We start from the raw sequence: 14,727 nt of genomic DNA on the forward strand, positions 1-14,727 counted from the left end.
CATGGGAACAACTAATATTTCACTGTCTACAGCCCGAGCATAGTAACTTAGTACCTTACTCGAACCGCCCCGTAATACTGCATACAGTTACCATAGGTCATGAAAGGCCAGTATCAACATATACAGAAATATTAGCACCTTTTTCTATTTTTTCTGTCCAAAATCCCATTTGAAGTATTTTAATTAATCAAAAATACTTATTTCATTTTCCAGGTTTATGTTTTATTTAATTAAGTCATTATATAATTAATAATGAAGCAAATTTACTTTTCACTTCATTTTGTTACATTTTCTTATTTTTATTGTTAATAATTTTGTATATGTTCATATTACTTTCGTTACTAATTTTAGTTTGAACAGACTAATATTTGCACCATCTACTCCAAATTTGGGTCTATTTTGACTCCTGATTTGAGTACAAATTAATTTAAATAACTGTTTACTCTATTTACATATTATGCATTATGTGAGTGGTAAATAAATTCAGCCACACACACGTTAAACAATTTTTTTCTGGCTTTTGAGATTTAAATTTATTTCTTTTAAAAATCCTCCATTATTCATTACATTTATTACATCTAATTGAGCGTCGAAAGGGCTCTCAATATTTCAGCATCGTCCCACATACTACTCACGCCAATAAATACATTCACTCTATTATACAGGGTGTCCATTTTCCTATTGCCCCCTTGGTTTTTGTTTTTCAACCGGCAGCCTACATTTCCATTTAGGATTCATTAAATCAATTCGATTTTAGGAAAAATAGCGAAATCATTTGAAAATCGAAAAAACTGCAAAAGAAGTTTCACCAATGTTATTAGGACAATTACATTAATTTTTTGCCTGTTTATTTAGTTGCACACAATGTCATAATATACAGGGTAATCGGTTAATCGTGTTACAATCTTTGCCAGTAATTCTATATTCAAAATGGAAGCAAAAAGTCCTGATTAACTATGGTCCGAATCTCAACAGTTTCGGAGTTATTTCCCTTTTTCGGATTTTTTACGATTTCACGATCTTGCTTTAAATAAACAATGATAATTCCAAAACTGAATGGTTTCGGATAACTCCGTTGTTTCCATTGTAAACTACGTTAAATTTCCAATAATATGTTATCAATGGTAAACTTGCAAACCTTCGTGAAATAAGTTCTTTAGTAGCCAGAACTTGGAAAAAAATTTTTTTTCAGTGTTGACTATGGTGATTCTAAATTACAATTTCCTAACCTAGGGACCAGCAAATGTAAAAACGTACTCCATTTAACATCCTTTTAGTGGTGTAATTGCTTTTGTAATAATTTTTTCAAAGATGAAGAAATTGATGAAGGAAAGGAAAAAAAAGAAAAAAAAGGTGGAAAGATTGATAATAAATAATAAAAAAAACTTAAGGAAATTTTGAATGAATGTAATAAAAACGTTTTGAATCTTACAACTCTTTTATTACGGGGAATAATAATGCACTCGTGTTGGTAAATAAATAAATAATAGCACTATTTCGGTTTCGAACCCAAATTAAACAACGTTCAATAAATTCATTCAAAATTTTCTTACGTTTTTCATAAACGTCGGTGAAATAAGCATTTTAGCAGCCAAACCTAGAGACCAGATAATATCAGAAAACGTACTCCATTTAATATTCTTTTTAGAGATGTAATTGCTTTTTGATTACTTTTTTCAAAGACGAAGAAATTGATGAAGGAAAGAAAAAAACGTGGTGGACAAGTTAAATAAATCCATAAAAAATTTCCTTACGTTTTTTTATATTTTTTATTTTATTAATCTTTCCGCCTTACCATCCGTCCACCACGGTTTTTTCCTTTCCTTCATCAATTTCTTCGTATTTGAAAAAAGTGAACAAACAACTAATTACACCTTTAAAAAAGATATTAAATGGAGTAGTTTTCTGATATTTTCTGGTCTCTAGGTTTAGAAATAGTAGATTAGAATCACCATATTAAGTTTTTCAACATTGAAAAAACAGTTATTTTTCAAATTCCAGGCTGCTAAAACGCTTATTTCACCAACGTTTACAAGTTTAGTATTGATCACATCTTATTGGAAATTTAACGTAGCTTTCACTGGTACCAACGGATTTATCCGAAACCTTTTAGTTTTGAAGTTATCATTGCTTATTTGAAGCAAGGTCGTGAAATCTTAAAAAATTAGGAAAAGAGGAATCACTCCGAAACTGTTGAGATTCGAACCATAGTTAATTAGGACTTTTTGGTTTCATTTTGAATGTAGAATCTCTTGGTAAAGTTTTGTAGCACGAGTAGCCGAACACCCTGTATTTGAATTTTAAAAATAATTAAGGAAATTACGGTAAATTTAGTTAACTGATGGGAAAACAACAAATGAAAAGAAAAACTTTATTTACAATTACCATTCAGAAATCGTGAGAAGCGGTCTGGTGTAATGTAGGTTTCGGAAAAACATTTTCTTTATCGTGCCTACGTTTCGATCTTTATTGAGATCATCTTCAGGGCCTGGAATTTACAAACATTGTTTAAATTTAACAAATACATGTAGGATGTGGAAAAAAGTGAATTTATACAATGCAAAAAAAAATGAAAAATAATAATATTTTTTTGTATTCAATCAAAGTATTTCTACTCACTCAGTTTGTTTTCTGCGTAGACCGCATCTCACGATTTCTGAATAATCACCGACTAACGGTCACTAATCACCACAAATTTATTTACAATAAATGTTCAGTTTTTGCGTTCATTTGCGATACAATAATTTATTAATAATAAAATAAAATTTGTGCCAGTGAAAATTATTTTCTGGTTTTTGAAATTACGGTCTTTTGTTAATTTTAATAAAAACAAAAAGAAAAGTTTTCGCGTAATCGGGTTGGGCCTGATTTTCCCATGAATTCGGTCAAGTTCGATAATGGCTTTGTCCCAGTTGGCTGTTTTATGGGGGCGAGACTGTTTTGAGAGCCTAGATTCTGCACCGAGCGTTGTGACTAAGTCGACATCGCTTGCACAGCCTCGGCTGACTCACGTGCCGCTTTATTGCCCTGGGCTGGATTTAAAATAACTAATTGGCTAGAAAGAGAGAGAAAAAATTAGTCAACCAGGTTTGTTTTTCGAAGTCGGGAACAATGACGGCGCCAGGGGAGAAAAATTGTGTATGATACAAAAAGGCCACGTTAACAACGGTGCACGTTCGACAATGGAGTCTTTCATCTCACAAAGATCAACTCCATGGCGAATAGAAGTTTCATGAACTTAATGATTAATTTTGTACCCATTTGTAACAGAACCATTTGTTTTAGTCAATAAACGTTAATTTTACATAATAACTAAACTTTGAAAAATTAGGTACATATGTTTACAGCTTAGTGGACGTAACGTTTCACGCAGCGTATCTGTCAGTATTTACGGGCCAAAAAATCTTACTTAAACTTTAAACAAGAACTTTGGAAACTCGTAAAAGTTTATTTTCTATGTGATTTTGTATTTAACATTTTTTTACTTTTTGAAATTGCCGAATTCTATTTGGCTATTCTGCTTCATTTATCGACTAATTTTAGTTTCTTTTTTCGGCCGGCTTGATGATGATGATGATACTAGTTTGTACTCCACAAGCACTGCAACCTTCTGGCTTATTGTACCTACCTAGTTCCCCAGTTCAGTGCAATTGACTCAATCCTTCTTCTCAGAAGATCTGTTGCTGTACGATTTCATTCCCTAGGTTTTTTTCTGTATGCTAGGTTATGTCCTCATTGAGCCGTTGCTTCGCATTCGAAGATGACATGAGTGGCTGTTTCCTCCTCCCCAATACATAATCTGCAGATGGGATCATCGTTGTATATGCCCATGTTATGTAGATGTTTTCTCAGATGCCATTGACCGGTTAGTAGTCCTATCACTCCTCTGAGTGTAGACCTCTCCAGTTGCAGCAGGAATTTTGCCAGTCTTGGTGAGGGTTGTTTCATCATAAGTTTACTATGTCTAGCACCTATAGAGTTTATCCACTTCTCCTTTTGTTTTGTTTGGATCCATTCTGCGATGGAGGATTCTATATTTATTTGTTTTTTATCCCAAGTAGAGGTTCGGGTCCTATGTATGGTCTTGCGGATCCTCCTCTGACCAGTCTGTCTGCTTTCTCGTTATTCAAAATTCCTCTGTTCCCTGGCACCCAAGATATCAGGTTGTTGTGTTTCCCCAGGTTTTGGAGATTGTGGGTGCATTCACTGACTAATTTTGATGTAATTCTTTTACATGCTAATGCTTTAATGGCTGCTTGGCTATCAGATCTTATGAGGATTTTTTGTTAGTGTAACCTCTTTTAAGATTTTCTAGGCCACAAGCATTGATGGCATGTATTTCTGCTTGAAAGACCGAAGTGAACATCCCTAAAGAGTTTGATTGCTCATATTTTGGGTTTGTACAGAAATAACCCGATCCCCCAATCCTTCGTTTGTTGTGGAGCTATCGGTAACTATATCTTTTATCTGATGCTCCCCTTAGTTCTTCCTTTCCTTTATTGTCTATTGAGATTTTATAGAACGTTGTAAAGATAGTTTCTGGGATCATGTAGTCCTCCTTTCTAATAATGGGTGACTGGTTTTGTTATTTATTGTTGTGTGCCCGAATTGTTTACTTCCCATCCAATTTAATTGTTTTTGAAGTATAAATGAGCTTTTCCTAGGTTCTCCTTGTAGGAATATTTCCAGTGGAGGTTGGTTTAGAAGAGTTTTTGGTGTATTTGAAAGGGTTGTTGTTCTCATTGCCTCTGTGATACATAGATTTGCTAATCTTTTGTATGCTGCCTAATATTTCGGTAGGTATTTTCTGTTGAGCTTTGGTCCACCAGATTAATGATCCTTATGGCTTGCAGCTAGGGCTGTTGCCGGCTCCTCACGTTTTGTCTACCTCGCATTTGTTTTATTACCCCTATCGTTGATGTTTCACTCTTCCACATCATTTGATTAAAATATTAGATGTCAATTAAAATACACAATTATGTTATTGGAAAAATAAGCTAACCTAAACAAATCTAAATTTGGCAGGTCCCAAGAGTTCTTCATGAACCCCTAAAACTACACTAAAATTATGTAAGCCTAAACCCACGGTTGGGAGCTTGGCAAGGCAATTTTACCTCGACGCCCTCCATTCATTCGCGCCAATAAATACGTTCACACAGTAATTTCTCTCATTCACTATCCTAAATTAATCGAATTGGTTCGACAGTCTGTGCGTACTCGATATTCCACTCAGGCCGAATGTACACTTAACCAATCACGCAAATAAATACATTCACAAATTTGGTGGTCACAGGATCTTTGATATTACGCCAGAGACTATTACTACTTGTCACTGTAAATGTATATAAAACTAGACTATTTTGGTGTGTCTATTTGAGTTTCCGTCACAAATATACTCACACTAACGCTCACGCTAATAAATACATTCACTCGAATTAAGGATATTATGTTAATCTACGTATGATACGGTCCCCTATACGACCATATACGTTCCTCTGCTTCACGTATAGAATCGATTTCTTATTACAACCAACCACTATTGTGCTAATTCCTTGCATTCCACTGATATGTGCTTTACAGATATTTGTGCCTCGTATAAAAGGCATCCCTGTGGACTTTCTTTGGCGAGGAGATGGCCATGTGTCAGCCAGGTGTGGCCGATCTTCAGACGAGTCAACGTGATTCTTTCTTTTTTGTAGTCCAATTTTAGTCTTTACTACGATTTTCGTCAACCGATTAACAATTCACAAGCTAGTTAATTTCATTTTATATAATTATAATATTCACCTAAATTATACGGTTGTGGATATGTTAATTCGTGATTCAGCTGTTTAGATTATCCAAAGAACACGGTTGAAGAATCGACTAGAATTTATTTTAACGTACGAATCCCTGACTTCTGTTTACTCTTTCGAAGTTTCTATTAAATATTTACGGCATCCTTTATAATATGTCTGGTTTTATCGGTCTTGTTTGGGCATTGTCAAAGTGAACATTTTCTTTACACAATAAAAAGAAAGGTCTTCACCATACTTTTTGACACAAAAATAGACCAACAGCAATTATATGGAACAGTTTTATGTTACAAGAAATGTGAATGGTGCTAGAAAAAAGATTTCATTAGTTTCTATTTCATTTTTGGACTTCACATAGTTGATTCATAGCCCGAAAACCAAGTAAAATTCGATCATAGTTGTCCTTACACGTCCGTGAGTATAATCATAAGGTAAAAAATAATTGGTATCGAATTATTATTAAACATATTATCAGACAACATCTGTCAACAAGCCGGCTTGTATGGTACGATGGAATATAATAATAAACTTTTGGCAAGGTTTGTGGAAATATCCTCTGAACCGGTTATTCCGTGCAGTTTCGTCTTGAAAGTAGGCTGAAGCATAGTAAGTAGCATTGTGGCCTTGAAAATGGGTTCACAAGACATTTTTAGACATTAAGTCACATTTCAAAAAACTTTAAAATTATCATTATTTGGAGGTCGTGAGATGCGGTCTGGTATGATTTCGGTTTTAGTAAAACATTTTCTTTATCGTGCCAACGTTTCGACCTTTATTGAGATCATCTTCAGGGCTCAAAATGTTTGTTTTCTGTGTAATTGTGCCATTCTTGCGTGTCGTGTTGAGAGTGCCCACACTCACTCACAGGACACTCTCAACACGACACGCCAGAATGGCACAATTACACAGAAGACAAACACTTTGAGCCGTGAAGATGATTTCAATAAAGATCGAAACGTTGGCACGATAAAGAAAATGTTTTTCTGAAACCTACATCACACCAGACCGCATCTCACGATTTCTGAATAATTAGTTAGTAATGATTATATACACGGAATAAATGCAGAAGATTCTTACATTGGACTGTTTAGCTCGTCAAAAAACTCTGGCGCTTTTGATTTTAGTATTAATCTTATCTACATGTAATTTCGAAGAAGGATTTGGTAAACAAGAGCTTAAGAACTCATCTCAATATTTTTATAGACGAAAATAAAGTTGATGGTGGGTCTGCGAGTCGGCGAAGAATTGTCGAATCGGTATTGCACCACTGGGTCCGCCACTCAAAGACAGTCCCTCACTGAAGATGGCTGAAAGCCGAAACACGGTTGAGCCACAAGAAGTTGATATACATTTTCCTTTCTTTCTTCCACCCTGTATCTATGGATTTATATATTTCCCTCATTCAGTGTCACTTTCCCTTGTAATATTCATTGCTAAAGTCGAAATTTTAATTTATCGTTGATCCATGCTCTACATGAGTTGGCATGGGTTTTAACTAAGCATTTTCCTCCGTTGTTAGCTATTTCTTCATTAGCTAATTAATGATACTTTTTATGATCGGGTCCCGTTACGATGTAACCCGGGGAATCAATTATGCTTCGCGAGCCGAGTGTATTCAGCGATTCTAAAGCTATGTTTCGGAGTGTAAAATTTATTACTTCTCTACTACTTGCTCAGTTACCTGAAGACAACGTCAATCGGTTCTACAAACAAATTAAGTTTTAATTTATTACATGAATAAATTGAGAGAGAAATAAAGAAAAATTAAGAAATAGTCAGAGGAAAAATGCAGAATATAAGCATATATTAAACTTTATCCATTTCAACTATCTGCAATTATTATCCTATATATTTATTTATTTATTTTTTACGACCATCGATATACATCGATTAATGGACGATGTATGCAACTATTTAAGAGTCTCGAAGATTGAATAGACGATCGTAAAACACCTTTATACGTATACTTAACGACTGATAAATAAACGTCTAAAACTGACAACATTTTAGAAATAGGTTGAAAAAAGATAAGAAAAAAGATAAACACAACAAGAAAAACATAGATGGTGAAGGAAAATACAGATTGATAGATACACATGTGAATAGGTAGAAAAATTGATTGAGAGAAAGAAAGAGAGAAGAGGGAGAGGGAGAGAGATTTTGTGTGTGTGTGTGTGTGTGTGTGTGTGTGTGTGTGTGTGTGTGTGTGTGTGTGTGTGTGTGTGTGTGTGTGTGTGTGTGTGTTTTAAAGATTGCCAATTTTATCACGAAACTACTTATGATAATTTTCATCGAATTATTGTAGTTGGTGCTATTAGAATTTTAGATGGCGCGATATATCTACCAACAAATCTACCTACGTATGTATTTATCTACCTTTTTACCTATTCATCTATCTATCTAGTGCAGTTAAGACAATAAGGGATTTTATTTATTCTAGAACAAGCAAGGAATTCTAGAGCAAGAATAATAGTATAACGTATAATAGTAAGATTAATAGGGGATGAGAAGTTTAATATATATTTATTGCGTCTTCCTCTCTCACTCTGTCATTATCTCTCTAAAACATTTTCTATCTACAAATACATACCTTCTGTTTATTCTTCTCACTTTTTCTCTACCCCTCTCACACCTCTATCTATCTCTCAGTATCTCCCTCTTTCTCCAATTTTCAACTTTGTTCTCTTTCTATAGGTTTAGTTGTAAAGCTAATTATCTGACTTTATTTTCTCTCTTATACAGCCTTTTTTAGTTCCCTCTCTCACTCTTTCATCCGATCTCTTTCTTTTTCTCTTTCTCTCACTCTCTCTGTCTCTATGTCTCTGAAACATTCTCTATATACAAATACACTCATTCCAGTTCCTCTTCTCACTCTTTCTTTATCTCTCTCTCTCTCTCTCTCTCTCTCTCTCTCTCTCTCTCTCTCTCTCTCCCTCCCTTTCATTTTCACTCATTCTCACTCTATTTCTCTCTCCCACTTTATCCAATTTTCTAATGCTTTCTACTTTGTTCTCTTTCTCTGATACAACCTTTTTTCGTTCTCTCTCTTTCTCTCGCACACACACATACTCATTCGATCTCTTTCTTTTTTCTCTTTTTCTCACTCATTACATCTCAAACATTTTATTTTCTCTCTCTAAAAATACACACAGTCTGTTTATTCTCTCACTCTCTCTCTCTCTCTCTCTCTCTCTCTCTCTCTCTCTCTCTCTCTCTCTCTCTCTCTCGTTCTCTCACTCTCTCTCTGCTGTGTCGATTTTTCCATTTTTATACATATTTACTTCTATACATTTATACATATATAAATATCGATTAGCATCTATTTCTTAGTTCAACCTTATCTTCACTCTGTCTATGTATTGACCAACTTAATACCCTTGTATCCATATATTTATTTAGGCTCCTAAATATTTATTACTATCTTTACATATCTCAATACGTAACTTTATCTCAATCTTTGTATGTCATTGTCTAACAATATGCCTGTCTGCATATGTATGGCCATCAATTAATCTATCTATCTGTCTATCCTAACTTAACTCCCTTTCTATAGGGGGTCGGATCGGAATTAAGTCCGTGCTTCGTGTAAAAAAAAAAAGCGCCCGGCCATGTTCCGAAAAGCCCGTCGGCGCAGCGGGCGATTATCCTGAGGATCGGGGCGGGCGGGCGCTGATTGGCGGAGGGCGGGGAGTGGAGGGAGTCGCCCCCACCCCTCTCGCCCCCTCGGCCAGCCGCGCACCCGGCCAGAAGGCCCATCCGCCTCGTAATACACGAACCCAGATCAGAGACGGAAAGAAAGCCCTTCGCACAGCCGCCACAGATCCCAGGATAACGGTATCGCTCGCCTATCCTTGCCCGTTAACTCCCCCCCCCCAAAATCAACATACACAAAAACAACAACAACTGTGATCACTGTGATTCGATGATAACCGCTTTTGTTTATTTGTATTTTTTTCTACCCGACCAATAATCGCACCATGTCCACCAACTACCTGAGGATCATGAGTGAGTATTTTTTAATTTTTTTTATATACATATTATAACTTTCAACAAGTCTAGAAAACTTCAAATCATAGCAAATTTAAATAAATTTCCAAATTCCTATCTTTTTTAATCATTGGTCCAAATTTTCAATTTTTTTTACCTCACATATTTTAAATCACTTCAACTACAAGAAGAATTAAATTTAACTTCTTTCTTCGAAACATTCACCACCCATCTAAGTTCTCGCGAGACTGTTTTAAAGTTTATTATTGATTATTCTAATTTTATTGTTCAGACGAGATACCACTTTAAAAAAAGTCCAATATGACATAAGGCACATTTGCCCCACGGTTTTTTTTTTCAATTCTACTTGATTTATATGCGTTATTTATGTTCAATTTAAAAATTTCTTTTGATTACTAAGTCCTCAACAAATTACCTTTGTTGGTTTAACTACAAAAAAAGTTATATTAACCACAAAACAAAATACACAACGCTTTTTTCATTCTATTATATTTTATTTAGTTTATTCTACATATGATGTATTATTACAATATTATATTTATATATCGGTAAAGGGAGCAATTGTTTGGAGCAATTGGACATTCAAACTCTTGTGGCATTCAGTGAACGCAAAGTCCTCCGAAGGGGGACAACTTTGTCTTAAACTCCACCAAAACATCAATAAAGTCTGCTTATTCCAATTTTACACGCGATATGTTATTCTTAAAAAAAAAGAAATTCATGACTTTTATATGCCAAACAATAAACCGAAGAATCCTTGAACTGTTTTATAAAATTTATTTTCGACATTTATGTCTAATTTAAAAATTCCCACAAGGACACAGATAAGAAGAAAACTGTTGTTTTGATAAATAAGTCCTCAACAACTTCGTTTTGAATATTTAAATGTGGCAAACAGTAAAAAATCACCTTCAAATAAGTCCAACTGAACAAGGCAAAAACACAATGTTTTTCATATCAACATGTATTATTTATTTTCTTCCAATAAATAGTGTAAAATTGAATGTTCAAACCTCGCAGTTTTCGCTGAATCACTCACTGAGTTTGAATACACACACGAATTTTATTTCATGCATTTGAATTCTCAAAATTTATCTCTTTTGTAAAATTGTATATTTAAACCCTCTTAGAACTTAGTGAATATTAAAATAAACATGTTTATTTATAATTATAATTTATATAAATTTCAACGAGTAAGTACTACGTGGGGTTTGAATATATAAATTTTATTCCGTGAAATTTACATTAACGAAATGTATCTCTTTTGTAAAATTGGACATTTGAGCCCTCCTGGAATTTACTGATACTATAAAAAATTTCTAACAGTTATTTGTAATAAATACTATGTTGTTTGTTTGTGTGTGTGTGTGCTTAAATTTTATTTCTTATATTTTCGTTCAGTATGCAACAGACACAAATACTTCTCTTTTTTGACGTTCAAGAGGTGGTTTGAATGTCAGATTTGGCAATTTACCTATTTTGTAAAATTGAACCTTCAAACCATTCATTGAGTACCGGGAGGAATTTTGAATATATANATATATAATTTTTCCAGGTATTTTCGTTCAATATATAACAGAAGTCTGGTGCTCGGTTCTTTTGACGTTCTTATGCGTTCTACGGGGTGGTTAGAAAGTGAAAATTTAACAATTTTTCCCTTTTTTCCGATTTAAGAACTTCAAATTAATGTTTACTCGCAACTTGGCCTATCTTACAGCGAATTAATGGATAAAACATAACCGAAATGAGTTGTAAAAAAAATTCAATTCGTGAGATTTAAATGGTCCGATGATGATTTTGGTCTGAGTATCTTCCCTGGGATAATCTGACACACTGAAGATGACAAAATGACAAAACGTCTGACCCACTTAGCGAGGATAGGCAGATCAAAGTAGGAAAGGATGGAATTATTGTTTATTTTTATTTGTTAGGCGGTTTTAATAGTGAAAAACCATCTAATAACAATCTTTAACATGTTTAGATGTTTTCTCTTTGTTAAATTATTTTTTTTATGGTGGTTAAATCATGTTTTGAAGGGGTGGCAACATTAAGAAAAATTACATTTTCCCAAATTTCAATATTTGTTATAATATGGTTTTGCCCCGTATAGACACGTTGAAACGAAAATTTTCTAGTTGTTACAAGTTTATTCAGAAAAATCCTTTCGGCTTCGAGTAGAGAAGTATTTGATTAAAGTATTTTGGTCTTTCTTCTTTTATAATAGTTCCCATGTAAAACAGAACATAGTCCCTTAATTATTTTTCATTCAATCTTACGCAAATATATAAAATTTCGGGTCATTTTTTACATCTTTTTAAAATTAACCTCCTAAAAAGAACAAGCAATAATTTGACTTAAAAAAGTATAATTATTATGACTAATGTTAAACTATAACGAAAAAGGCTTTTCATTTTAATTTTGGCATTGTGTAACGCGCATTCTTTTAAAGGAGAAAACGAAACGATAAATATTTTTTTCTTATTCGCCTGTTTTAACTGTACAAAAATGTATATCCTAAAGTTTTTAATAAAAATTAAACGAATTATTAATTTTAATATTTAAACTACCGATTTTGTTAAATTGACATTAGATTGTTATTATGTCAGATATGTGCGATTCCTGATAAGTATAAAATACATAGATAATATGTAGTGCGATTTGTTGTTTCATTGGATAGGTTTGGGATAATATTGGCCGGACTTCAAGCGGGGAGAGCTTCAGCCAAAATTTTCAAAATGTAGGGTTAGGGGTTTATTTGTTTTTATCAAACTTGATATTTTACAAAAAAAGTGTATTTTTGTCTTTGATTTTACGTTTTTCTTTTGTGTAAACATCAGACAACGATTTTTGATTGGCAATGTCTTCATGAGCTTCTTAGCTTACAAAACTGTCGGTTTAATTTTTTAACTATTTGTTATTAAATTATTAACAATGTTAATAATCAGTGTCTTATATTTAAATTCCCTTTTTGTCTTAACAATATCTAATTTTTGTTAATTTAATCCGGATTGAATTGTCGATGGGTTTTTTTCCCTAAAACCTTATATAAACACCACATCCTCGCGAATATACGTTTTATTGTTGTGCCGTTTAATTCTCTCTCCTTCAACTCTAATACCGGAGAGAGTGGAAGTTAATTCCATTGTTGTTTTGGATTGGAAATGTTTGAAAAAGGAGAGAAAAAACCTAGGAGGAACGTAGCCCGTCCTTGCGGAGCCGATAAGAACGGACACGTCATAAGTCTATTTCATAACTTGTTACTTACACGTCCGCCGTCGCAAAATCGGCCAAAGGGGGAAATATTTCAGTTTTGGATGACGAGGAGTCGATGCGTTTTTGGCGAAAGCCGGGCCCAGACTAGCGAGATAGGGCGACCCGCCGGCTAACTTTTCCTTGCGGTTATCGACTATTTGTATGATAACACGTATGGACCAGGGTAATCTATGCTATAAACCTGTTTATCTTTTTTCTTCTCTACTGAGCGGCAGCATGCCGTCTATTCTCGCCGCACGGGCCGGTTGTGGCAATTAAATTCCCATCTGAGGCGACGGGTGACATCAACAAGTCCTGGAAAACGTTTAGGGGTTTTTAAAAGGGTTTATTTGGTCGGTTTGTTTCGTGGACGTTAATCGTCTGCGAGTTTTAATGTCTATTTTAAATCTACTCTTAAAATTTTTTCACCTATCTGAATTTTTTGTTTCAATTTTAAAACATTGTAGCACAGGTTATCGTATTTATTTTATTCTTGAATATTTTCTTCTGTGCAGTTTATTTCACGTTTGATCTGAGATGTCAGCTTTGTAAGAGAAACACAAATGACTTGAATTTATCATTTTTTCATGGAGAAAACATCATAAACTGCTTTTAAACTAACACAAACAAACCGATTCTCGCCTGGCGTCGCCCTGAAAGTCGATATTTACTTTTCGAAAAAGGTCGGGATTTCATCTTTCACCAATTTTTGAAGTTTTCGAGTCATATTTTTTGTAAATCGTGATGGGCCTTTCCAGCGGACGTCTGCTTGGTTGTGCTGATTTTGGCCGGGTTTATGCTTAGCTGGTCAATAAGGCCCGACGTGTTTTTTGTTTTGTCGACGGCCTTGTAAAATAAACAATCGGGCCCGGATTTATTTGCCGCAGCCGAGGGGCAGACGGATTTGTGCCGATTCATCCAACGTATTGAAATATAGTGTTAAAAAAAACAACGAAAGTATTCGGACACTAACCCAGTTGACCAATTGGGGAAATGGGTATCCGACCTCTGGCAATGGGCGAAGCGGTTGCAAACCCAAATAAGTTCTGACTTTTAAGGACTTGAGTGAAAAATATAAATTCTAACGTTCAGTACCCTAATAATTAAAAGTTAAAGAAAAACAAATATACATCATACCATGAAGAAAATAGATTAAATTATGCAACCTTGGTGACAATCTCCTAATGACTTATAGTTTCAATAAAAATTTGACTTTAAATAGCATAGCAATCTTGATCCTTTAAATTGAACAACTTCAGTAAACTTTTCCTGATAAATTATGAACTTTATTGAACTATTCAGTAAATCAACCAGGTCTAATATACAGCCATGTTGGATTTTCAACTCTATCCTTGAAGTGTCACACTTTTTTTATATACATAAATTATTTTTAAAAAAATATTTGATTATATTTAAACAATCCCTTTTAATCTACGCAACACTAATGGTTCTGGGTTCTAATCCGAGCCCCCTTCGAATTGTGAAGAGGTCTGACACCATGTCCCAACGAGCAGTTGCAACCTTTTCATACTCAATGGGCAGTTGGACGTTAAACACTCCTATAGACAGGAATTTTTTTATTGTTTAAATTTCAGTACACTGTCTGAATCCGGACTATTTAGAGTTTTAGACTGCCAGTACACACTTGTAACATTTAAAAATAGATCAGAGT

General features: G+C 34.2%; 1 protein-coding gene and 1 long non-coding RNA gene across 8 annotated transcripts in view; one reads left to right on the forward strand and one right to left on the reverse strand.

Annotated features, from left to right (window-relative positions):
- The window catches only part of LOC106661305, an 84,077-nt gene extending 70,539 nt beyond the window's left edge, over positions 1-13,538 (reverse strand). The window contains exon 1 of one of the 3 annotated variants that reach the window (XR_002909982.1): positions 13,069-13,434. This is a non-coding gene — a long non-coding RNA (uncharacterized LOC106661305). Of the gene's footprint in view, positions 1-13,068 lie in introns of all 3 variants that reach the window. The other 2 variants (XR_001339681.2, XR_002909981.1) reach the window with 2 other exon arrangements.
- Positions 9,528-14,727, forward strand: part of LOC106661301 (transcription factor GATA-4-like) — a 90,512-nt gene continuing 85,312 nt past the window's right edge. For 3 of the 5 annotated variants that reach the window (XM_024225555.1, XM_024225554.1, XM_024225557.1), the window contains exon 1: positions 9,529-9,800. In XM_024225555.1, coding sequence (XP_024081323.1) covers positions 9,773-9,800 — 28 coding nt within the window. In that variant the 5' untranslated portion in view covers positions 9,529-9,772. Of the gene's footprint in view, positions 9,801-14,727 lie in introns of all 5 variants that reach the window. The other 2 variants (XM_024225552.1, XM_024225556.1) reach the window with 1 other exon arrangement.

Source organism: Cimex lectularius, unplaced genomic scaffold (genome assembly GCF_000648675.2).
Source record: "Cimex lectularius strain Harlan isolate CLEC.00 unplaced genomic scaffold, Clec_2.1 scaffold16, whole genome shotgun sequence".
Taxonomy (NCBI): domain Eukaryota; kingdom Metazoa; phylum Arthropoda; class Insecta; order Hemiptera; family Cimicidae; genus Cimex; species Cimex lectularius.